This window comes from Pongo pygmaeus, chromosome 20 (assembly GCF_028885625.2).
Source record: "Pongo pygmaeus isolate AG05252 chromosome 20, NHGRI_mPonPyg2-v2.0_pri, whole genome shotgun sequence".
Classification (NCBI taxonomy): Eukaryota; Metazoa; Chordata; class Mammalia; order Primates; family Hominidae; genus Pongo; species Pongo pygmaeus.
Window position 1 is genome coordinate 44112985 of NC_072393.2, and position 25063 is coordinate 44138047.

Below are 25063 nucleotides of genomic sequence, written 5' to 3' on the forward strand. Positions count from 1 at the left end.
TCTGCCTGTGCCCTCGTGATCTGCCCACCTCGGCCTCCCAAAGTGCTGGGATTACAGGCATGAGCCACCGCACTTGGCCATGTCAGGTACTTTGAACAGTGCCAGGCATATATGAGTGCTCCGCACCTCTTGGCCATTGTTTCAGTATTATTTGAGCTGAGGTTTTTTGTTGTTGTTGTTCCTGAGATGGAGTCTCGCTGTATCACCCAGGCTGGAGTGCAGTGACATGACCTCAGCTGACTGCAACCTCTGTCTCTCAGGTTCAAGTGATTCTCCTGCCTCAGCCTCCTGAGTAGCTGGGATTACAGGCACACACTACCACACCCAGCTGATTTTTGTATTTTTAGTAGAGATGGGGTGGTCTCACAATGTTGGCCAGGCTTGTCTCGAACTCCTGACCTCAAATGATCCACCCACCTCGGCCTCCCAAAATGCTGGGATTACAGATGTGAGCAACCGCACCTGGCCTTATTTGAGCTTTTCAAACTATAATTATTGGAAAGGTACTCAGGGAGCATGCCCCTGCCGCTTGTGAGCCGTGTGATTTTTGGGCAGGCTACTCAACCTCCTCCCTATGCCCTGGGGGCCTCACCTGTAAAATGAGAGTGTAATAGTAGTTGCTTTTAGGACTAATAGGTGCTCCCTGGCTATCGAAGACTTAAAAGACTTAGACCAGTGCCTTGCACGGTGACTCACACCTGTAATCCCAGCACTTTGGGGGGCCGAGGCGGGCAGATCACCTGAGGTCGGGAGTTTGAGACCGGCCTGACCAACATGGAGAAACCCCATATCTACTAAAAATACAAAATTAGCTGGGCATGGTGGCGCATGCCAGTAATCCCAGCTACTCGGGAGGCTGAGACAGGAGAATCACTTGAACCTGGGAGGTGGAGGTTGCCATGAGCCGAGATTGTGCCACTGCACTCCAGCCTAGGCAACAAGAGTGAAACTCCATCTCAAAAAAAAGGAAAAAAAAAAAGACTTAGACTAGTGCCTGGCACATCCTCAGGATTATATAGGTGTTAGCTTCTATCATCATTATCCACAATTAAAAGTTTCACCCAGGCCGGGCGCAGTGACTCATGTCTGTAATCTTAACGCTGTGGGGAGGCTGAGGCAAGAGGATTGCTTGAGCTTAGGAGTTTGAAGTTGCAGTGCGCTGTGATTGCGCCACTGCACTCCAGCCTGGGTAACAGATTGAGACGCTGTGTCAAGTTTAAAAAAAAGTTTCACCCAAGGTATACCCAGCGTTCAATGCACGTTTATATTTTCTCTTCTATTCTAATAATGGTGATCATAACTCAAATTGATGTGAACTTACTAGAGACACAGGCCACAATTAAAACAATCATTTCTGGGGTTTATCTCCGAAGATGTCCTGCAATCTGGCTCCGTGGGTTCCTCCCTGCTCTCAGGACAAAGTCCAGCTCCTCAACCTGACATCTGAGGCTCTTCCAGACACGACCTCGCTGCCCACAGCCTTGTTCTCATTATAGTCACTTATCTTAGTTTTTAGTCCAGGATGACTGTGTTCTCTCACATCCTGGGGACACAAAAAGAACAAGTGTATGCCGGGCGCTGTGGCTCACGCTTTTAATCCCAGCACTTTGGGAGGCCAAGGCAGGTGGATCATCTGAGGTCAAGAGTTTGAGACCAGTCTGGCCAACATGGTGAAATCCAGTCTCCACTAAAAATACAAAAATTAGCGGGATGTGGTGGTGTGCGCCTATACTCCCAGCTACTTGGGAGGCTGAGGCAGGAGAATCTGTTGAACCCTGGAGGCGGAGGTTGCAGTGAGCCAAGATCACGCCATTGCACTCCAGCCTGGGCAACAAGAGCAAAACTCCATCTCAAAAAAAAAAAAAAAAAAAGTACGAAAATTAGCTGGGTGGGGTGACACGCACCTGTAATCCCAACTACTCAGGAGGCTGAGGCAGGAGAATCTCTTGAACTCAGTGGTGGAGGTCGCAGTGAGCCAAGATTGCACCACTGCACTCCAGCCTGGGCAACAGAGCAAGACTCTGTCTCAAAAAAAAACAAGTGTAAAGTTGTTCCCAAGTGCCAGGTAGACCATGCTCCCTCCCCACCCCGACTCAGACCCTTCTTGTGGCTCCCCAGCCTGCTGTAGATAAAGTCGAATCACCCTGCTGTGGCTTACAAAGCCTGGGAAGGGCTGGCCCTGCCTGGGTCTAACCGCAAACCCTCTTGCTTTTTGCTTTCTAGCCGCCTGGTCCTCTTTCAGTTCCCCTAGGACTGCGTGTTTCCTCCCAATTCAAGCCCTTTGCACCTGATGTTCTCTCTGTCCCCTACCCCAGGCCCGACATACACACACACCCCATTCGCTTGATACCTCACCTTTCCACTTAAATGCCACGTCCTACAGGAAGCCCCTTGACCACGGACTGGGCCAGGGCCCACAGAGCCACGTGCCCAGGCCCTGCCTCATCTCTCTCCCTGCTCTCCTGCACAGGAGCTCTATTTTCCAGCCTTACCCAACCATTTTCAGTTCCTCACAGCAGCGAGATGTATCCTTTCTTCACTGATGGTGAGGCAGCATGTGGCTTTCTCTGCCAGGAACACTCTCTCCCACCACCCCTCCACCTAACGCCTCCTTTAGGTTTCAGCTCACACCTGCCTCCTCTTCCAGGAAGCCTCACCTGATCACCTAGGCTGGATCAGATGCCTCCAGCGGGCTGTTAAAGCTTCCAGTGCTTCCCTCAGCTCATCCCTGGTCACACTGTGCTTCCCCACCCCAGCCTCGACCCTCTGCCTGTGCCCTCCCATGCCGGCCCTCACCCCTCTTCCTGGACCCTCCCATCCTCGCCCTCACCCTTCTGCCTGTGCCCCGCTATCCTGGCCCTGACCCCTCCACCTGTGCCCCCTGCCCATCCCGGCCCTCATCCCTCCGTCTGTGCCCCCCATCCATCCCGGCCCTGACCCCTCTGCCTGTGCCTCCCTATCCTGGCCCTGACCTTTCAGCCTGTACCCTCCATCCTGGCCCTGACCCCTCTGCCTGTGCCCCCCATCCTGGCCCTGACCCCTCTGCCTGTGCCCCACACCCAACCTGGCCCTCACCCCCCGCCTGTGCCGTCGTGTCACAGCCCTGACCATTTCTGGCTGTTGGTCCCTGTCTGATGCCGTGTCTGTGAGCCCTTTGAGGGCAGGGCCCAGGGCTGTCTCAGTCGTTACCGTGTCTTCAGCCCTGCCTATCCCAGGGCCCTGGCTGGTACTCAGTGAATGTCGAATGAATGAGTGACCAGTGTGCTCCCCTCCCTCAGTGTTACCTGTTTCACATGTACGTGGGTGTCCGGGCTGGCGGAGGCATTGGGGACGAGATCGAGGACCCCGCGGGTGATGAATACGAGCTCTACAGGGTGGTCTTCGACATCACCTTCTTCTTCTTCGTCATCGTCATCCTGTTGGCCATCATCCAGGGTCAGTGCTGGGAGTGGGCGCTCAGGGCCCGGAGGCAGGCTAGCTCCATGACTAAGAATGCGGGCCCAGGATCCAGTTGGCCTGGATTCATACCCCATCTCTACCTCTTGCTACTGTGAGACCTTGGGCAAATCGCCTCTCAGGGCCTCAGTTTCTCCATCTGCAAAACGAGGGTGTCGATGGTACTAACCTCATAGGTTGTGATCAGGATTAAGTCAATTCATAGGCGCTCAGTGTCTGGCTCATGTGAGTGTTCAATAAAGGCCTGAGATACATAGATATATATATGTTTATTTATATATATGTGTTTATATATATATTTATATATATATATGTGTGTGTGTGTGTGTATATATATATATATTTTTTTTTTTTTTTTTTTTTTGAGAGGGAGTCTCGCTCTGTTGCCCGGGCCAGAGTTCAGTGGTGCAATCTTGGCTCACTGCAACCTCTACCTCCCAGGTTCAAGCGATTCTCCTGCCTCAGCCTCCCAATTAGCTGGGACTACAGGCACGTGCTACCACACCCAGCTGATTTTTTTTGTTTTTTTATTGTTAGTAGCGAGGGGGGTTTCACCATGTTGGCCAGGCTGCTCTTGAACTCCTCACCTCAGATGATCCGCCCACCTCAGCCTCCCAAAGTACTGGGATTACCGGCGTGAGCCACCGCACCCGGCCAATAAAGGCCTAATATTATCTTCTTAGGAAGCAAGATTAGGGGTGAGATTAGGGAAATGGGGGATGGAGGGCAAGCCCTGGAGGTAGGTAGCTGGAGAGGGAGGAGTCTGAACCAGGTCAGAGGTGGGGCACTGACTTGCGTCCTGCCACCCTAGGTCTGATCATCGATGCTTTTGGTGAGCTCCGAGACCAACAAGAGCAAGTGAAGGAGGATATGGAAGTAGGTCATGTCTGGGGGTGGCCCAGAGGGATTACAGGATTCAGGGGGTCAAGTGGGCCTCCACTCTGATGTCTCTTGCCACTCACAGACCAAGTGCTTCATCTGCGGAATCGGCAGCGACTACTTTGATACGACACCGCATGGCTTCGAGACTCACACGCTGGAGGAGCACAACCTGGCCAATTACATGTGAGCACGGACACACTGGCCAATCAGGAGGGTGGGGGGCATGGCTGCCAATAGCCAGGGGTGGGGTACTTAGCTTTGGCCAGTTAGGAAAGGGGGTGTAGTGTCCATGTGGGCAGATTCCCTGCCAGCCAATCAGAAGGTAAGGGTGGGGCCCCACAAGATGGTTCACACCTGTATGCCCAGCACTTTGGGAGGCCAAGCGGGGAGGATTACTTGAGGCCAGGAGTTCAAGACCAGCTTGGGCAACATAGCAAGACTTCCTCTCTACTATAAATAAAAAATTAAAATAAAATAAAATAAGATAAGGGTGGTTCTGACTTGTCTCCTGCGGTCCTCTCACCCTCAGGTTTTTCCTGATGTATTTGATAAACAAGGATGAGACAGAACACACAGGTCAGGTAAGGAGGTGTTAATGGGAGGACAGTGGGCAGGACGTGGAGCCCTTTAACACAAGGCCAGTCAGTAGGTGGAAGTGAAAAGCTCCTATCAATATCAAGGCTTAGGGCTGGGGGCTGGGCACGGCGGCTCACGCCTGTAATCCCAACACTTTGGGAGGCCAAGGCAGGTGGATTACTTGAGGTCAGGAGTTCAAGACCAGCCTGGCCAACATGGTGAAATTCCGTCTCTACTAAAAATACGAAAATTAGCAGGGCATGGTTGTGCATGCCTGTAATCCCAGCTACTTGGAAAGCTGAGGTGGGAGAATCGCTTGAACCCAGGAGGCAGAAGTTGCAATGAGCCAAGATCATGCCACTGCACTCCAGCCTAGGTGACAGAGCGATACTCCGTCTCAAAAAAATGGGTTTAGGCTGGGCGTCCTGGCTCACGCCTGCGATCCTAGCACTTCGGGAGGCCACAGCGGGAGAATTGCTTGAGACCAGACGTTCAAGACAGCCTAGGAACACGGCGACACCCTTTCTCTATTAAAAAATTAGCCAGGGATGGTGGTGTGCACCTGTAGTCCCAGCTACTCTGGAGACAGAGGCGGAGAATCGCTTGAGCCAGGAGGCTGTAGTGAGCTGTGATTGTCGCCACTGTACTCCAGCATGGGCAACAGAGCAACACCCTGTCTAAAAATATATATATATGTCTCAAGGGTTTGAAGATGTGACCAATGAACTATTTCTGTCCCCAATCTTAGGAGTCTTATGTCTGGAAGATGTACCAAGAGAGATGTTGGGATTTCTTCCCAGCTGGCGATTGTTTCCGCAAGCAGTACGAGGACCAGCTTAGCTGACACACCCCCAGCTGGCCCTCTACCCCCACCTCAAGTGCCTTATTCTCACAGCAAGCCCCTTATTGTCCAAGCCCCTCCCCCTAAGGCAGCTGGGGAAGAGCTGACCTAGTACTGGAAAATAAATCTGTGCTACGCCCCCCAGCATCACTGTGTTGGCCTGCTGAAATTGTGGAGGAGTGCACATCCAGAAATTGTTTCCCCCAAGAAAAACAAGATGACAGCAGAGGCTAAAGTCACGTTTATTGGGAGCTGAGGACATGCCATGACCACTAGTGTGTCTATGGGGGAGGGGGTGCAAGGACTAGTTCCCGACACCCCCCTAGGGACTCATTCCTGGATGTAGAGGTTGCTGGGAGCAGTAGGATCATCCACTGGGCGTGTCTCCACCACTACAGGCCTGTGGAAGGAAGAGATAAGTCAGTTCATTTATTCATTCATATGTTCATTGATTCATCAATTCACAAAGTAGTTAACAGAGACTGTGCCAGCCCCATGCTGAACTATAGCAGTGAACGGGCAGACACGGTCCCTGCCCTTAGGAAGCTCACATTCTAGAGAAGGAGATCAACATGAATCAGTGAATTACGTGAGCGCAAAAAAGCATGGCATGCCTGGCAGGGAAACCTAACCCAGGAGGTCAGCCCAGACTCCCCAGAGAATGGATGGTGCAGCCTGAAGGAGGGTTAGGAGGGAACTTGGTGAAAGGGCAAGGAAGAGTGTTCTGGCTGGGGAGAACAGCCTGTGCAAAGGATTTGAGGTGGGAGAAATGCTGGGACTTGACTGGAGATGTCATGGCCTTGTGGGCTGTGGCCAGGATTGAGTCTTTATCTTGAGGCCACGGGAGGATTTTAAGCAGGGAGACAGTGACACGATCAGATTTGGATTTTAAAATGACCCTTCTGGCATGTCAAAAGGACACAGGGGCTCCTTAAAGTGGTTCCCACTGGCTAAATTTGAGACTATTTGTGCCTCAAAATAAACAATGACAAGGCCGGGCACGGTGGCTCATGCTTGTAATCCCAGCACTTTGGGAGGCGAAGGGGGGCAGATCATTTGAGGTCAGGAGTTCAAGACCAGCCTGGCCAATATGGTGAACCCCATCTCTACTAAAACTACAAAAATTATCCAGGTCCATCCTGGCTAACACGGTGAAACCCCATCTCTACTATAAATACAAAAGTTAGCCGGGCGCGATGGCAGGCACCTGTAGTCCCAGCTACTCGGGAGGCTGAGACAGGAGAATGGCGTGAACCTGGGAGCCAGAGCTTGCAGTGAGCGGAGATCACACCAGTGCACTCCAACCTGGGTGACAGAGCGAGCCTCTGTCTCAAAAAAAAAAAAAAAAAAATTATCCAGGCATGGTGGTGCACGCCTGTAATCCCAGCTATTCGGGAGGCTGAGGCAGGAGGATCGATTGAACCTGGGAGGCAGAGGTTGCAGTGAGCTGAGATCACGCCATTGCACTCCAGCCTGGGTGACAGAGCGAGACTCCGTCTCATAAATAAATAAATAAATAAATAATGACTGTAATAGACTATAACCCACAGAATAAAAATCCATGAGACCATGCTGGTATAAAGAAAGAATGGAGAAGCCACAGCTCTTCTTTAGAGTAGAATGCCAACTAACACACACAGAAGGAAACATAGAATCAGAAAATCACCATTTATTGTTAGTAACCACCTAATAATAATAGATTCAGGGAAAAATCAATTGATTCTAAAACTAGTGGGCAGGCCAGGCACGTTGGCTCACACCTGTAATCCCAGCTACTCGGGAGGCTGAGGCAGGAGAATTGCTTGAACCTGGGAGGAGGAGGTTGCAGTGAGGCGAGATCGTGCCACCGCACTCCAGCCTGGGGGACAGAGTGAGACTCTGACTCAAAACAACAACAAAAAACAATAAAACTAGTGGGTGAAAATCTGATGAGAAGCAACATATTTACAGACTATTTACCTAGTCTCAATGAATCTCCCCCAAAAGATACTTCTTATTACAAAGAAAAACAGAGACTGGGTGCGGTGGCCCCTGCCTATAAGCCCAGCACTTTGGGAAGTCTACACAGGTGAATCTCTTGAGTCCCAGGAGTTCCAGACCAGGCTGAGTAACATGGCGAAACCCTGTCTCTACAAAAAATATGAAAATAAGCCAGGTGTAGTGGTACGCGCCTGTCGTCCCAGCTACCTGGGAGGTTGAGGTGGGAGGATTGATTGAGCCCAGGAGGTCGAGGCTGCAGTGAGCCATGATTGCGTCACTGCACGCCAGCCGGGGTGACAGAGAGAGACCCTATCTTTAAAAAAAAAAAAAAAAAAAAAGTAAAAGGGGGAAAAAGCAACTTCACAGTGGAGAGAACTGGCTGATTCTACCTTAACCAAATGATCAAAGTTAATATCACCAGTAACGGGACGAACTAGCATCGTGTACTTTCTGAAATGATGCACTGAGAAAGACATCTTTCTGCAGTATTCCTGCCCAAAATGCAGAACCTGGAAACCTCAAACACAGTCAAGGAACATTCTAGAAAACAACTTTCCTTTACTCTTGAAAAAGGCCAAAGCTCATTAAAGACAAAAGAAGTCTAAATAATTGTTCCAGGCTAAATAATAAAGAAACATGACTCCTAAGTGCAACCTTGATCTTGGACCAGAAAAAAAAAAAAAAAAAAAAAAAAAATATATATATATATATATATATAAAATCACAGGCATCGCTAGAACAACAGGTGAAATTTTTTGTTGTTGTTGTTGTTGTTTCCTCCTGAGACAGAGTCTCGCTCTGTCACCCAGCCTGGAGTGCAGTGGTGTGATCTCGGCTCACTGCAACCTCCACCTCCCGGATTCAAGTGATTCTCATGCCTCAGCCTCCCAGCTGGGATTACAGGCACGTGCCACCGCACCCAGCTAATTTTTGTATTTTTAGTAGAGGTGGGGTTTCTCCATGTTGGCCAGGCCGATCTCCAACTCCTGACCTCAGGTAATCTGCCTGCTTCAGCCTCCCAAAGTGCTGGGATGACAGGTGTGAGCCACCACACCTGGCCAACTGGTGAAATTGAGTAGGGGTATGAATTAGAAGGTTGTGATGTTTCAGTGTTGTTTCCTTGATTTTGACAGCTGTGCTGTGGTTTGTAACATTATGTCCTTGCTTTGATTCAGGAAATATACACTGAAGTATTTTAGGGGTAAATGGGCATCACGTCTGCAATTCATTCCCAAATATTCATTAAAAAATTACACACACACACACACACACACACGTATACTTGTGTGTGTGGTATGTGCGCATAAGAAAGAGAAGAGGCAAGCTGGGCGTGGTGGCTCACGCCTGTAATCCCAGCACTTTGGGAGGCTGAGGCAGGCGGATCACGAGGTCAGGAGATCGAGACCATCCTGGCTAACACAGTGAAACCCCGTCTCTACTAACAATCCAAAAAAAAAAAAGAGAAGAGGCCGGGCGTGGTGGCGCATGCCTGTAATCCCAGCTACTCAGGAGGCTGAGGCAGGAGGAGTGCTTGAACCCAGGAGGGGGAGGTTGTGGTGAGCCAAAATCGTGCCATTCCACTCCAGCCTGGGCAACAAGAGCAAAACTCTGTCTCAAAAAAAGAAAAAAAAAAAGAAGAAGGCAAATGCGGTTAAAAAGATTAACATCTGGCCAGGTGCAGTGGTTCACGCCTGTAATCCCAGCACTTTGGGAGGCAGAAGTGGGTGGATCACCTGAGGTAAAGAGTTTGAGACCAGCCTAACCACCATGATGAAAGCCCATGTCTACTTAAAAAAAAAAAAAAATTAGCTGGGCGTGGTAGTGTGCAACTGTAGTCCCAGCTACTCAGGAGGTTGAGACAGGGGAATTGCCTGAAACCGGGAGGCAGAGGTTGCAGTGAGTGGAGATCCACTGCACTCCAGCCTGGGCCACAGAGCAAGACTCCATCTCAAAAAAAAAAAAAAAAAGATTAACATCTGGCTAATCTGGATAAAAGAGAATTTTTTTGTTTTATTTTTGCAACTTCTCTGGGAGTGTGAGTTTTAAATTATGTCAAAATAGTTAAAATCGTTATTTTTAATAGTTAAAAATTTTTAATAAGATAAAAATCTAAAATAAAAATGTAGCCAGGTCCGGGCATGGTGGCTCATGCCTATAGTCCCAGCACTTTGGGAGGCCGAGGCGGGCAGATCACTTGAGGTCAGGAGTTCAAGAGCAGCCTGGACAACATGGCGAAAGCCTGTCTCTACTAAAAATACAAAAATTAGCCGGGCACAGTGGCACATGCCTGTAATCCCAGTTACTCGGGAGGCTGAGGCAGGAGAATCGCGTGAACCCAGTGAGTGGAGGTTGTGGTGAGCTGAAATCACGCCACTGCATTCCAGCCTGGGCAACAGAGCAAGACTCCATCTCAAAAAAAAAAAAATGCAGCCAGGTGTGGTGGCTCATGCCAGTAATCCTAACATTTTGGGAGGCCAAGGTAGGAAGACTGCTTGAGGCCAGGAGTTCAAGGGCAGCCAGGGCAACAGGGCAAGACCCCGTCTCTACAAAAAAATTAAAAAATTAGCCAGTTGTGGTGGTGTACGCCTGTGGTCCTAGCTACTCAGGAGGCTGAGGTGGGAGGATCGCTTGAGTTCAGAAGGTCAGGACTGCAGTGAGCTGTGTATGTAACACTGCACTTCAGCCTGCGCAACAGAATGAGACCTTGTCTCAAAAATGAAATAAAATTAAGGCCAGGGGCAGTGGCTCACTCCTGTAATCCCAGCACTTTGGGAGGCCAAGGCAGCTGGATCACCTGAGGTCAGTAGTTTGAGACCAGCCTGGCTAACAAGGTGAAACCCCGTCTCTACTAAAAATACAAAAAATAGCCAAACATGGTGGTACACGCCTGTAAACCCAGCTACTTGGGAGGCTGAAGCATGAGAATCACTTGAACCTGGGAGGCAGAGGTTACAGTGAGCTGAGATTGTGCCACTGCACTCCAGCCTGGGCAACAGAGCGAGACTCTGTGTCAAAAATAAATTTAAAAAAAATTTTATAAATAAAAGAATTAAAATTATAAAATAAAAGAATTGGCCAGGTGCAGTGGCTCATGCATATAATCCCAGCACTTTGGGAGGCTGAGGTAGGTGGATCACCTGAGGTCAGGAGTTCGAGACCAGCCTGGCCAACATGGTGAAATGCCATCTCTACTAAAAAATATAGTATTAGCCAGGTGTGGTGGCACGTGCCTGTAATCCCAGCTACTTGGGAGGCTGAGGCAGGATTAATCGCTTGAACCTGGGAGGCAGAGGTTGCAGTGAACCAAGATCACGCCATTGCACTCCAGCCTGGGCAACAAAAGCAAAACTCCATCTCAATAAATAAATAAATAAATAAATAAAAGAATTGCTGGGCATGGTGGCACATGCCGGTAGTTCCGGATACACAGGAAGCTGAGGTGGGGGAATCACTTGAGCCTGGGAGGTCAAGGCCGCAGTGAGTCATGGTCGTGCCATTGCACTCCAGCCTTTGAGTACAGTGAGAAACAAAACAAAAAGAAAGAAAATGCCCCCGTGGCTGCAGTGCAGAGAATAGACTCTAGGGAGCAGGGATGGAAGCAGGGTGACCAGGTGAGACACTGTCCAGGCTAGAGATACCTTGCTGGGGACACCTCAGAATGCTCTCTTCACATCAGAAGCCCCCTCCCAGGTCCTTCTGCACCCCACCCCACAACATACCTGGGGGAGCCAAGCAGACGGAAAGTGAGGCTAGGGTCTCTCAGCTCCTGTAGCAGCTAGGGAAAAAAAGTGTGTGTCTCAGTGCCTGGAAGATACCTCCACTGTCACTACAAGCATGGCTCCCTTAAAGAGAGCAAGGAGCTGGGCACGGTGGCTCACGCCTGTAATCCCAGCACTTTGGGAGGCCGAAGTGGGTGGATCACCTGAGGTCAGGAGTTCGAGACCAGCTTTGCCAACATGGCAAAACTTCATCTCTACTAAAAATACAAAAATTAGCTAGGTGTGGTGGTGCGTGCCTATAGTCCCAGCTACTCAGGATCTGAGGCAGAAGAATCACTTGAACCCGGGAGGCAGAAATTGCATTGAGCTGAGATCGCGCCACTGGGCGTGTCACTGGAGCCGAGATCTCCAGCTGAGATAATTTTTGTATTTCTACTGAAAATACAAAAATTAGCCAGCTGTGGTGGCACATGCCTGTAATCCCAGCTACTTGTGAGGCTGAGGCAGGAGAATCGCTTGAACCCGGGTGGCAGAAGTTGCAATGAGCCAAGATTGTGCCACTACACTCCAGTCTGGGGAACAGAGCGAGACTCCGTTTCAAAAAGAGGGAGGGAAATGAGTGAGCAAAAATAAATAAATAAATAAATAAAAATACTAAACTGTAAGGGCAAAGTCTGACACAGTATTCTGTGAGATAAACACCATTTTCCAAATGAGGACAGTGAGGCACAGGAAGGTTAAGTCATTTGCCTAAGATCACTCAGCTGAATTCCAACCCAGACAGTCTGGTCTTAACTATCCATATATCTCTACAGTGGTCCCCATTTTACAGTTGGGGAACAGAAGCTTAAAGAGAAGCAACGTTGCCAGCCCAAGGTCACAGTAGTGGCCCAGGATGAGACTGGGACTCAAGAAATCCAAGAGCAGCCAGGTGCAGTGGCTCACACCTGTAATCCAAGCCACTTGAGAGGCTGGGGAGGGAGGATTGCTTGAGCCCAGAAAGTCAAGGCTACAGCTAGCTATGGTTGCACCACTGCACTTCAGCCTGGACAACAGAGAGAGACCCTATCTCCAAAACAAACAGGCCAGGTGAAGTAGCTCACGCCTGTACTCCCAGCACTTTCGGAGGCTGAGGCGGGCAGATCACTTGAGGTCAGGAGTTCGAGACCAGTCTGGCCAACATGACAAAACCCCGTCTCTACTAAAAATACAAAAATTACCTGGGCATGATGGAGTGTACCTGTAATCCCAGCTACTCAGGAGGCTGAGGCAGGAGAATCACTTGGACCCAGGAGGCAGAGGTTGCAGTGAGCTCGGATTGTGCCACTGCACTCCTCCCTGGGTGACAGAGCGAGACTCTGTCTCAAAAAATATATAAAAATGGCCAGGAGTGGTGGCTCACACCTGTAATCCTAGCACTTTGTGAGGCCAAGGAAGGCGGATTGGCTGAGCTCAGGAGTTTGAGACTAGCCTGGGCAACATGGTGAAACCCTGTCTCTACTAAAAATACAAAAAAATTAGCCAAGCATGGCGGCATGCACCTGTAGTCTCAGCTACTCAGGAGGCTGAGGCAGGAGAATTCCTTGAACCTGGGAGGCGGAGGCTGCAGTGAGCCGAGATCGTGCCACTACACTCCAGCCTGGGTGACAGAGCAAGACTCCATCTCCAAAAATAAATAAATTCTATCTATCTATCTATCTATCTATCTATATCTATATATATAAAATAGGCCAGGTGTGGTGGCTCACAGCTGTAATCCCAGCACTTTGGGAGGCCAAGGTGGATGAATCACCCCAGGTCAAGAGTTCAAGACCATCCATCCTGATGAACGTGGTGAAACCCCATCTCTACTGAAAATACAAAAATTAGCCAGCTGTGGTGGCGCATGCCTGTAATCCCAGCTACTTGGGAGGCCAAGGCAGGAGAATCGCTCGAACCTGGGAGGTGGAGGTTGCAGTGAGCCAGGATCGCACCACTGCGCTCCAGCCTGGGCAACAAGAGTGAAACTCCGTCTTAAAAAAATAAATAAAATAAAATAAAATAAAAAATAAATCCTGGGGCAAAGAAGGGGATCTATCTGAACTGAAATTGGAAGATGTTTCCCCTCCAGGACTTCACACTCTGACTCAGGAGTTCTCGGAGCCCATCTGATGAATGTGATGATGGAGGCCGGGGGATGAATGTGTTTGGATGGAGGGGCTTACCTGATCCGAGCCTAGAGCCCACACCTGCACTCCATGCTTCCAGAAGGCCTGAAGCTGACCTCCAACCATAGCTGGGGAGAAAGCAATGCCCGTTACCCTTGGGGATCACTTGAGTCTCCACCCCTGATCCTGGGCTCTCCCGTCCCTGCACAGACCCACGGCCTCCACCGCTTCGGTCATGGGGATCTCAGCTGTGCGAAGTCCCCGGACTGGGGACCCCTCCGGGGTCACCAGCTTCACAGAGCCTGGAAGGAGATAGAGAGACGGTTTTAAGAACTGTGAGCAAGGCTTAGAGGGTTACTAAGGGACCAATCCATAAATTCAGTGTGAAAGCTATGTAGGACAGGGGCAAGGCCCAGGGGGCTCAGGGGTTCTGAGAAGCACAAGTTCGGAGGCAGAGATCTAGGGATTGCAGCTGGTAGGGTGGGGAGGCAGAGGAGGAAGGAGGGTTCTTACCGTCCATCAACACCATCACCATATCCTCCTCTACCTGGGTCACCTGCACTGGTCCCTTGTGCTCTGTTTGGGGGGAGTGGGTTAAGGATTGACCCCATCCCATTCCCCTTTCCCCACACCACCCCCAGAAGGCCTGTACCTGTGCTTTAGCCACCGCCTCAGTTCCCAAGCAAATAGGCTAAACCCCGCTCACCATCCCGGTCCCACCCCATCATCAATCTCCCCAGTTAACTAAAACCTGCCATTCTCCCTTCCCTGCCCTTCCAGCCCTTTCTCAGTCCGGTAGTGCCTCAGGCTAAGCGAAGCCCCGCCTCCAGCCCCGCCCCTCCGGATCTGATAAGCCCCGCCCTCAGCAAGACTCCGCCCCACTCACCGGTGCTCATCTCGCCCAGCCAGCAAGAGAGCGCGCCAAAGCGCACCGTGTGGAAGAGCACCGACTTCCCCGGCCGCCCGGGGCTCACGCCGATGCACACAGCGGGCAGCTCAGAGCCTGGCCCGGTCAGCAGCGCGAACACGGACAGAGGCGTCGGCAGTGGGAACAGCACCTGCTGCGGGCCGCACAGGGAGGGGCGGGCTAGGGGGTGGTTCAGGACGGGGCCTCAGGGGACGTGGCTTGGAACTGGCCTGGGACTTCCGAACCAGGGCCCTAAGTTTTGGGGGATGCCATCTAGAAATGTCAGGGGATAAGGCCTGGTGCCTCCGCGGGAACGGGGGGAGTGGCCTCCGAGTGGGTGTGGCTTCCTTGTGGGGGCATGCCACCTTGGCGGCGGACGGGCAGGGCCCCAAAGATAGCAAAACCTGCTTAGACACTCAAAGAGACAGGCTCTAAATGGACTCTACTAGGACACCCAGGGAGTGGCAGCATTGAGCCTGAGGAATAATTAGGCCCAGGTGTGAGGGGCGGTGCTTAAGGATCAGGATGTCTTCAGAAGGGCGAGGCTCCAAGCGCAGACCGCAGGTGGGCGGGGCCTCGACGGAGGTGGGGCTTCATGGAGCTCTTGATAGAAGAGCAAAGGGTGCAAGGCCTTAGCCACCCACTCCTCAGAGTTCCCAGCACCCTCCCAAGCCCCTTACCCGGACGAGCAGGAATTTGTTCATGGGCTGGTACCACTGAAGCAGGACAACGGACGTCTCCAATGCCCCGCACAGGAACGGGCCCCCAGAGCTCGCCCCCTCCGCTGTGGCATAGGCAAGGATGAGTCAAGATCAATGCCCTCTATCCTCCTCGCCACCCTCCCACAAGACCCACACTACCACCCATCTTCTGGGTTCTGGACACATTGCCTTAACACTATAACCTTCTCAGGTGGATGCAGCTCAAGCCCCTCCTCTAGCCCGGCCCCGCCCACTCTCTGCACACCCGTGAAGCTCTCTCTCACCCACACAGCACGCCCGGCAGCCTTTGGTGTCCTGGATCTTGGTGGAAACCATGTTCTTCCTGGAGAATAGGTAGGTGTGAAGGGGGGTAGGACAGCAGGAGGCAGAGGGACATGGGAAGAATTATAAGGCTCTGTGGTGCCATTCATTGGGAGCTGGTACCTTGCCAGTAGGCGGTGGGGGCTAATGTGAGCGATGGGGTTTCCTGCTCTGGTCTCTTTCCGTTCCAGCAGGCCAAGGATGCTATGAGAATACAGGTGGGGGGTCTTTCCTGCAGGGCGTGTGTATGTAGGGGGAAGCAGGAAGTTATAGGATCCCATATACCACTTCCTTTCCTCCATCCCTTCCCTCAGCCCCATCCCTTTGTCTGAAACTCCCAAGCCTGCAAGTCTCAAGTACTTTTCATTCATTCATTCATTTCTCACTCCACATAGATTGAACGCCCATTGTAGGCCAGGCCTGCTCTGTTTGGCTCTGGTGAACAGTGATGAGCATAATAAATATGCTCCCTACCCTCGTGGTATTTGTAGCCATATCAGAAACTCTGGACACATAACCAGTCAGATGAAGTTACACATATTACAAAGTTTTAGAAGAAACACATCTAGAAAATCTTCTAGTTTGTCATCACAGATGTGGCTTTCACTAACTCATGAATCTCATTTGGCTTGGTGTTTCCCCCAAAACTAGAAATTATTTCATCTATTATTATTATTATTATTAATTATTATTTTAGACAGTCTTGCTCTGTCACCCAGGCTGGAGTGCAGTGGTACAAAATCTTGGCTCACTGCAACCTCTGCCTCCCAGGTTCAAGCAATTCTCATGCCTCAGCCTCCCAAGTAGCTGGGAATAGAGGCATGCGCCACCATGCCCGGATAATTTTTGTATTTTTAGTAGAGATGGGGTTTTACCATGTTGGCCAGTCTGGTCTCGAACTAACTGACCTCAGGTGATCTACCCACCTCGGCCTCCCAAAGTGTTGGGATTACAGGTGTGAACCACCGCACCCGGCCTATTTATTGTTATGTTTGAGACACAGGGTCTCATTCCGTCTTCCAGGCTGGAGTGCAGTGGCGTGATCATGACTCACTGCAGCCTCTAACTTCTGGGCTCAAGTGATCCTCCCACCTCAGCCTCCCGAGTAGCTGGAACCATAGGTGTGTGCCACCACACCCAGCTAATTTTTTTTTAATTTTTAGTAGAGACGAGGTCTCACTATGTTGGCCAGGCTGATCTAGAACTCCTGGGCTCAAGTAGTACTACTGCCTTGGCCTCTCAAAGTGCTGGGATCACAGGCATGAGCCACTGCACCCCGTTCAGATTTTTAAATCTGTAACTTGCTCACTCTATCTTAGTAAAGTATGGAATAAGTTCTGATTGTCATCTGAACATGAAAGCTATTTAAAGACTAACTTAGGGCCGGGCACGGTGGCTTACACCTGTAATCCCAGCACTTTGGGGGGCTGAGACAAGTGGATCACCAGGTCAGGAGTTCAAGACCAGCCTGGCCAACATGGTGAAACCCCGTCTCTATTAAAAATACAAAAAATTAGCCGGGCGTGGTGGCAGGTGCCTGTAATCCCAGCTACTCGGGAGGGTGAGGCAGGAGAATCGCTTGAACCTGGGAAACGGAGGTTGCAGTGAGCCGAGACTGCGCCACTGCACTCCAGTCTGGGCAACAGAGTGAGATTCTATCTCAAAAAAAACCCAAAAAAAACAGGACTAATTTAGGCCAGGTGCAGTGGCCCACACCTGTAATCCCAGCACTTTGGGAGGCCAAGGCGAGTGGATCACCTGAGGTCAGGAGTTTGAGACCAGCCTGGCCAACATGGTAAAACCGCATCTCTACTAAAAATAAAAAATATTAAAAAATTTTTTTAAAATAGCCAGTCATGATGGCTCACATCTGTAATACCAGCTACTCGGGAGGCTGAGGCACGAGAATTGCTTGAACCCAGGAAGTAGAGGTTGCAGTTAGCCAAGATCACGCCCCTGCACTCCAGCCTGGGCAACTGAGTGAGACTCGGTCTCAAAAAAAAAAAAAAGACTAATTTAAGGCCAGGTGTGGTGGCTCATGCCTGTAATCCCAGCATTTTGGGAGGCCAAGGCAGGTGGATCACCTGAGGTCAGCAGTTTGAGACCAGCCTGGCCAACAGGGTAAAACTCTGTCTTTACTAAAAATACAAAACTTAGCCAGGTGTGGTGGTGCACACCTGTAATTCCAGCTACTCAGGAGGCTGAGGCATGAGAATCACTTGAACCTGGGAGGCGGAGGTTGCCGTGAGCTGAGATTGTACCACTGCACTCCAGCCTCAGCGACAGAGCGAGACTCTGTCTCAAAAAAAGAAAAAAAAAGACTAATTTATTGTAGAAACTACCTCAAAATTGACTTGAGAGGTGAGGACTATTGTGAACCCCATTTTACAAATGGAGAAACTGAGGCTTGGGGAGCACAGTGAAAAAGTGGCTGGGATTTGAACCTAGGACTTTGTGACCAAGCAGTCTAAGTTTTTTTTTCAGCTGTGCCCGTCTACTTCCCAGCCCCTGAACCCTTGACCCCTTAACCTCCGACCCCATCCCACCTGCTACCCACAGCCAGACCTGAGAGAGACATGAGAACGTTGTTGATGGAGTACACCCACGTAGTCCGGCTAGGAAACAGCTGCAGGGAATGGGAGAGATGGCTCTGGTGACACCCCAGCAACCCGGGACTCCGGCCCTTGCCCTTGCCCTAGCCCGGTATGGTTCCTCACCATCTCCAGCGTGGCCTCCTGGTCATTCCGGTTCAGGATGAAGATGCCTTCCTCTGCCCCCAGGAGCAGGTGCTGGTCTGGAGGCAGACAAGGATGCTGGGATCGACTTCATCCTCAGGGACCTCCCAGATCCCCACCTGTCTGACCTCAAACACTGACACTCTGTCCCCAGCTCTGACCCTCTATTCTTTCTCCAAACCAATACTCCCAGCCTCTGTTTCCCCAAACAAAGCCAGAGCGGATGGTCCCTCAAGCCAGTCTCATTCTCCCTCCTTTTGACTATCCATATTCTGGTGGTTCTTTCTTCTCTGCCCGACTGTCTTCTGAACCAAACTGACCCCAACCTTAGACCTGCCCCCCAAAATAGTCCTCTGATTTCCTCCCCTCTTTCTCCCCAGTTCTGATACCCTAATGCCAATCCTAACATTGACCTTCAAACTCAGACACCCCCAAATAGGACTTTTTCTGTCCAGTGTGACCTGTTCCTTTAACACTGACCTTGTCTTCATCTCTTTGATCTCTAGATTCTGTCCCTTTCCGGCTGCATCCTAATCTCTAAAATTCCTCACCCCAAAATGCTGCTCCCAGTCTCCCTATCATTAACCTCCAGCTGTCCATCTTTCCTGTGCTCCAAACTCTAACCTTTTTGTTATATTCTGACACTCCTGGCCCCTGAATTCCAATATTCCTAGTTTCACTCTCCAACTCATCCCTCTACCCATCTTTTTTTTTTATATTTTTTATTTTTTTTGAGACTGAGTCTTGCTCTGTTGCCCAGGCTGGAGTGCAGTGGCATGATCTCGGCTCACTGCAACTTCCGCCCCCTGGATTCAAGCAATTATCCTGCCTCAGCCTCCTGAGTAGCTGGGATTATAGGCACGTGCTACCACGCCTGGCTAATTTTTGTGTTTTTAGTAGAGATGAGGTTTCATCACGTTGGCCAGGCTGGTCTCAAACTCCTGACCTCAAGTGATTCACCCGCCTCAGCCTCCCAAAGTGCTGGGATTACAGGCGTGAGCCACCGCACCTGGCTGCCCTCTATGCATCTTTGATCACCAAATCCTGAGTGTAAGGACAAGCTCCACCCCTGTTTCAGCCTGGCCACGCCCCAGCTCCATTAAGCTCCTCCCCATCCCTGCCTTTGTGCTTTCCTTAGGCTCCTCCCCACCCCTACTTTTGCTCCCCCATTCCCTGCAGGATCTCCTTGACCCTCCAGAATGCCCACCCTTGGTGGAGGGATGTGTCCAGGCGGCTGTGCTGTGGATCCGGAGGGGGCAGCCATTGAACAACTTTACCAGAAGGGCACATCCCTGGGCAGGTCGCCGCGGGGCCAGGCAGCAGATCCGGCAAAGAGAGCAGGGAACAGGAAGGGGCAGTGGTTACAACTCTGGAGCGAGAGTGCCAAGGTTCAAATCCTGCCTCTTACCTTGGTGCAATTTCCCATAATCTATCCCTGTAATACACTTTTTCATATATTGAGTTTTCTTTTCAGTTTGTTTTTGGTTTTTTTTGTTATATATTTCTTTTTTTAGTTTTTCCTCCACTATCCTAAATCATCAGCATTTGTTTTTTTTTAAGACGGAGTCTCGCTCTGTTGCCCAGGCTGGAATGCAATGACATGATCTCAGCTCACTACAACCTCTGCTTCCCAAGTTCAACTGATTCTCGTGCCTAACCCTTCTGAGTAGCTGGGACCAAAGGCGTGTGCCACCATACCCAGCTAATTTTTGTATTTTTAGTAGAGATGGAGTTTCGCTATGTTGCCCAGGCTGGTCTTGAACTCTTGGCTTCATGTGATTCACCTGCCTCAGCCTCCCAAAGTGCTGGGATTACAAGTGTGAGGCACCACTCCCAGCTATCAGTTTTGTTTTTGGAGATGGAGTCTCACTCTGTTGCCCAGGCTGGAGTGCAGTGGTACAATCTCAGCTCACTGCGACCTCCACCTCCTGGCTCAAGCAATTCTTCTGCCTCAGCCTCCCGAGTAGCTGGGATTACTGGCACACAACACCACGCCTGGCTAGTTTTTGTATTTTAGTAGAGACAGGGTTTTGCCATGTTGGCCAGGCTGGTCTCAAACTCCTGACCTCAGGTGATGCGCCTGCCTCAGTCTCCCAAAGTGCTGGGATTACAGGCATGAGCCACTGTGCCTGGCCAGCATATATATATATGTATATATATATATATATATATGTGTGTGTGTGTATATATATGTATATGTATACATGTATATATATATGATTCACTATGCTATGTATTTCATCTTTGAATCATTTCCAGTACTGGAGGTATAAATACTTTTAGCTGGTAGCCAGCCAGGCACGGCTGTAATCCCACCAGTTTGGGAGGCCGAGGTGGGAGGATCACTTAAGCCCAGGAGTTCAGGACCAGCCTGGGCAACATAGTGAGACCCTGCCTCTATAAAACATTTTTTAAAAAATTAGCCAAGCTGGCCTGGGCCTGGTGGCTCACGCCTGTAATGCCAGCACTTTGGGAGGCCGAGGCTGGCAGATAACTTGAGATCAGGAGTTTGAGACCAGCCTGGCCAACATGGCAAAACTCCGTCTCTACTAAAAATACAAAAATTAGCTGGGCATGGTGGTGGGTGCCTGTAGTCGTAGCTACTTAGGAGGCTGAGGCAGGAGAATCACTTAGACTGGGGAGGCAGAGGTTGCAGTGAGCCAAGATAGCACCACTGCACTCCAGCCTGGGCAACAGAGCGAGACTCCGTCTCAGAAAAAAAAAAAAAAAAATTAGCCAAGTGCTACTAGGGAGGCTGAGGTGCAAGGATTGCTTGAGTCTCCGAGGTCAAGGCTGCAGTCAGCCATGATCGCGCCACTGCACTCCAGCAGCCTGGGCAACAGAGCGAGATACTGTCTCAAAAACAACAACAACAACAACAACAACAACAAAAACTTTAGAGAGTTCTAATTCATTTTATGCATTTTTTGGCAAATTTGATCCCACAAAGGTACATTATCACAACACTGACTACGTGTGTAGGCATTATGCGTGTACGTAAAAACACTGAAACTTCCTGAATAAAGAGATGTTCTTTTTGTACATCTCCATTTATGAGAGGTAAAATTTCTTGAAATCTTGGCTCTTTGGGCTACTGCATATGTGGTACTGACTCATGGAGGTTTTGATGGATCTCGTCAAAAGACTCTAACTTCTGGACTCAAGCAATCCTCCCAACTCAGCCTCCCAAGTAGCTGGGACCATAGGTGTGTACCACCACGCCCAGCTAATTTTTTAAATTTTTAGTAGCCAGGTGCCGTGGCTCACGCCTGTAATCCCAGCACTTTGGGAGGCCGAGGCAGGCAGATCACAAGGTCAGGAGATCAAGACCATCCTGGCTAACATGGTGAAACCCCATCTCTACTAAAAATACAAAAAATTAGCTGGGCTCAGTGGCGGGCACCTGTAGTCCCAGCTACTTGGGAGGCTGAGGCAGGAGAATGGCATGAACCCGGGAGGCGGAGCTTGCAGTGAGCGGAGATCATGCCACTGCACTCCAGCCTGGGCGACACAGCGAGACTCTGTGTCCAAAAAAAAAAAGCAGGCCCCGGGTGCAGTGGCTCATGCCTGTAATCCCAGCACTTTGGGAGGCTGAGGCAGGTGGATCACCTGAGGTCAGGAGTTCAAGACCAGCCTGACCAACATGGTAAAACCCCACCTCTACTAAAAATACAAAATTAGCCGGGCATGGTGGCGCATTGCCTATAATCTCAGCTACTCCGGAGGCTGAGGCAGGAGAATCACTTGAACCAGGGAGGCGGAGGTTGTAGTGAGCTGAGATCGCGCCACTGTACTCCAGCCTGGGCAACAAGCAAAACTCCGTCTTTAAAAATAATAATAAGAAGAAGAAACAACAATCCTGCCTCAGCCTCCTCAAAGGTATTTATATGTCCTTGGGTAAGCCACTTACCCTCTCTGTGCCTCAATTTCCCCATTTGTGAAATGGGGGATAATATCTCTGTGATATCTTCTTCACTCTGTGAAGCTTTATGCCATGTAATGACAGGAGATCAGTGTAGGGCACAGAGAAGTGCTCAACAAATGTCACCTGTTGTTACTGTCAGTCCTGCCACCCCCTCCCCACCCCACCAGGCATCCCCAGCCCCGTCTAGAGGTGCAAGTCCTCAGCAGAGGTGAACCTCACCTTTCTCTTCATCTTTTCCTTCTTGGGGGGCAGAAGTGGGGGCTTGTCGAGCTCCCGGGAGGGTGGGTTCCAGAGGGAGGGTTCTGAGAGGGGTTAGGAGAAAATCAGCCCCCAAGACCCCCCCAACACTCCCACCCTCCACCCTAGCCTGTCCCATTACCTGAATGGGCGGTGAGGTGGGGGCTGCTGGTGGATGGGGGAGGCCCAGGACGGGGGCTGTGTGGTGGGGGCCCACTGGCACACCGGACCAGCACCCCCGGGCTCAGCTGCCCATCATCCCCCATACTCCCAGGACCCTCGTCTGATGGAGAACGGAACTTGGGCTTTGGAGACAGGAACAGAGCGTGGGGAAATACATCAGATGATCTCAGAGAGGGCACCCTTTTGCAACTCAAGTCCCTGCCTCCACCAGAACTAACAGCCGTGGCTCTGACCCTCCCCTGCAACATCTTGTGCCCCCTCCAGCCTTCCCCTGACATCCCCAGCCTGGACATCAACACACTTCAGAAACTAATGGGTTAATGCTGGATGTAGCAGGGGCTTCCTAGGACCAGCTACTGACCACTGTCCAAGAGGCTAAATATTTTGAATCCCACCCTGAAGTTGAGGGATGCCACTTCCAGATCCCAATGTAGCCATCATCCTGGTCTCCCCAGTTCCCTGCCCTGGAGAGCCCAGTATCCCAGCATCTAAGGACCTGGCCTCCTGGCCCCCAGTGGCCCTGAGGCCCCAGCCTCCCAGCTCTGGCCCAGGGCCTTACCTTGGGGGGAAGTGGAGGAGGTGTGTCCTCTGCAGGGGTGGGGCTGAAACACAAAGATGGGTTAAATAACTGGGGGGCTGGGGAACAAGGACTCGGGGAAGATGGCATGGTTCTGGGCTGGAGGCCTGGGACTGGGGTCTGAGGTGAGGAGGATTAAGGGATGACTGGTTCTGCCTGGAGCTGAGGATTAAAGGATTAATAACCAGGCTGGACATGGTGGTTCATGCCTGTAATCTCAGCGCTTTGGGAGGCCAGGGCAGGGGGATGGCTTGAGCCCAGGAATTCGAGACCAGCCTGGGCAGCATAGCAAGACCTTGTCTCTAGAAAAAAATTAAAAATTAGCCAGGTGTGGCAGGTGCGCCTGTGGCCCCAGCTACTCAGGAGGCTGAGGTGGGAGGATTGCTTGAGCCTGGGAGGTTGAGGCTGCAGTAAGCCATCATCACACTCCTGCACTTAGCCTTGGTGCCAAAACAAATCATGAGTTTGAGACCAGCCTGGACAACATGGCAAGGCCCTATCTCTACAAAAAATGATTAGCCTGTTTCCAAAAAAAAGACTAATAACAGTAACAGCAACTCTTGGAGGTGGAGTGCTGACAGTGCACCACGGCTTTGCACCTCTACATCACCTAGTAACACAGGTGACATCGGCGCCGTGGCCCTGCTCTCCCTGTGTTGGTGCTGCACACAGGCTGTCGCACATGAAGGGTGGAGCGAGTACGCGCACCTGGAGCCTGACTCGGCCTGTGGGCTGGGGAATATGGGGGCCTGGGCTGACTGTTGGGTCTGGATCTGGGGCTCAGCATCTGGCCTTTGGGAGATTTCCAGGTGCCAAGGTTCAGCCTGAGGGCAGGCAAAAAGACAGGAAAAGCTGAGGGCTGAGGCTGAAGGCTGGAGGGTGGGTGTGGGGTGAGAGGGACATTCGGGAGGAGTTTGAGACTGGGATGTGGCTGAGGGTCCAGGGTCATGGAGGACAGGTGGGGTCAAGTCAGAGATTGGAGCAGCAGCACATTCTAGAAGGAACCGGGGTCAGCTCTGGGGTGGAGAGCAGGTGGGGGGCTGACGTTGAGGGTCAAGTCAAAAGATTGTACAAGAAGATGGAAGGAGGCCAAGTGCAGTGGCTCACACCTGTAATCCCAGCGCTTTGGGAGGCTGAGGTGGGCGGATCATGAGGTTAGGAGTTCGAGACCATCCTGGCCAACATGGTGAAACCCCATCTCTACTAAAAATACAAAAAATTAGCCGGGCATGGTGGCGGGCGCCTGTAATCCCAGCTACTCAGGAGGCTGAGACAGGAGAATCGCTTGAACCCGGGGGGCCGAGGTTGTAGTGAGCTGAGACTACGTCACTGCACTCCAGCCCGGGCCACAGAGCAAGACTCCCTCTCAAAAAAGTAAAAAAAAAAAGAAGGTGGAAGGAAAGAAGGAAAGTGGGAGCTGGAGCTGGGATCAGGTTGGGGGTCAGGGGTTGGAGGTGAAGGGTTAAGGGAGGTGGGGTTAGGGAACAGGGCCTAGATAGCTGGGCAGAGGGGCTGCATCTAGGGTCTAATCAGGGCTCAGGGCTCGGGGCTAGAAGAAAGGCAGGGGTGCAGCGGGATCAGGAGTGGAGGAAAGGTCACATCAGGGCCTTGTGGGAAGGTGGGGGCTGAGGTGGGGCCTGTGGAGCTGCAGGCAGGGCCTCACTTACATGTCCACGTCGTCATAGTCATCGTCGGACGACTCTGACAGTTGCTTCCTGAAGGGTGACAGGTATGAGCCTTGGGGGCCTTGTCCACATTCCAGCCCCCTCCCCATCCTCCCTGGGGTCCCTGACCTGGGGCTGCTGCTCCTGAGGTCTCGGGGGGGCTGTAGGCGAGCCTGTGGGGTAGGAAAAGTGTCAGCAGTGGCCTCAGGGAA

At 51.2% G+C, this 25063-nt stretch overlaps 2 protein-coding genes and 1 long non-coding RNA gene across 6 annotated transcripts in view; 2 read left to right on the plus strand and 1 right to left on the minus strand.

Moving 5' to 3' along the window:
- Positions 1-5902, plus strand: part of RYR1 (ryanodine receptor 1) — a 155728-nt gene extending 149826 nt beyond the window's left edge. For both annotated transcript variants that reach the window (XM_054462589.2, XM_054462590.2), the window contains 5 exons: positions 3279-3435; positions 4268-4332; positions 4421-4521; positions 4868-4919; positions 5663-5902. In XM_054462589.2, coding sequence (XP_054318564.2) covers positions 3279-3435; positions 4268-4332; positions 4421-4521; positions 4868-4919; positions 5663-5758 — 471 coding nt within the window. In that variant the 3' untranslated portion in view covers positions 5759-5902. The remainder of the gene's footprint in view (positions 1-3278; positions 3436-4267; positions 4333-4420; positions 4522-4867; positions 4920-5662) is intronic.
- A 60-nt stretch (positions 5903-5962) lies between these two features.
- The window catches only part of MAP4K1 (mitogen-activated protein kinase kinase kinase kinase 1), a 30342-nt gene continuing 11241 nt past the window's right edge, over positions 5963-25063 (minus strand). The window contains exons 15-31 of one of the 3 annotated variants that reach the window (XM_054462591.2): positions 24981-25024; positions 24855-24902; positions 23170-23212; positions 22570-22732; positions 22410-22492; positions 19473-19557; positions 18248-18324; positions 18096-18156; positions 15654-15762; positions 15494-15552; positions 15189-15292; positions 14488-14662; positions 14115-14177; positions 13814-13903; positions 13659-13729; positions 11455-11510; positions 5963-6155 (exon numbers count right to left, since the gene is read on the minus strand). In XM_054462591.2, the coding sequence (XP_054318566.1) occupies positions 6086-6155; positions 11455-11510; positions 13659-13729; positions 13814-13903; positions 14115-14177; positions 14488-14662; positions 15189-15292; positions 15494-15552; positions 15654-15762; positions 18096-18156; positions 18248-18324; positions 19473-19557; positions 22410-22492; positions 22570-22732; positions 23170-23212; positions 24855-24902; positions 24981-25024 (1401 nt within the window). In that variant the 3' untranslated portion in view covers positions 5963-6085. Of the gene's footprint in view, positions 6156-7482; positions 7614-11454; positions 11511-13658; positions 13730-13813; positions 13904-14114; positions 14178-14487; positions 14663-15188; positions 15293-15493; positions 15553-15653; positions 15763-18095; positions 18157-18247; positions 18325-19472; positions 19558-22409; positions 22493-22569; positions 22733-23169; positions 23213-24854; positions 24903-24980; positions 25025-25063 lie in introns of those variants that run through there. The other 2 variants (XM_054462593.2, XM_054462592.2) reach the window with 2 other exon arrangements.
- Positions 14523-19726, plus strand: LOC129019624 (uncharacterized). The gene is made up of 3 exons (XR_008495690.1): positions 14523-14612; positions 15421-15563; positions 19445-19726. It is a non-coding gene; the product is annotated as an uncharacterized LOC129019624 (long non-coding RNA).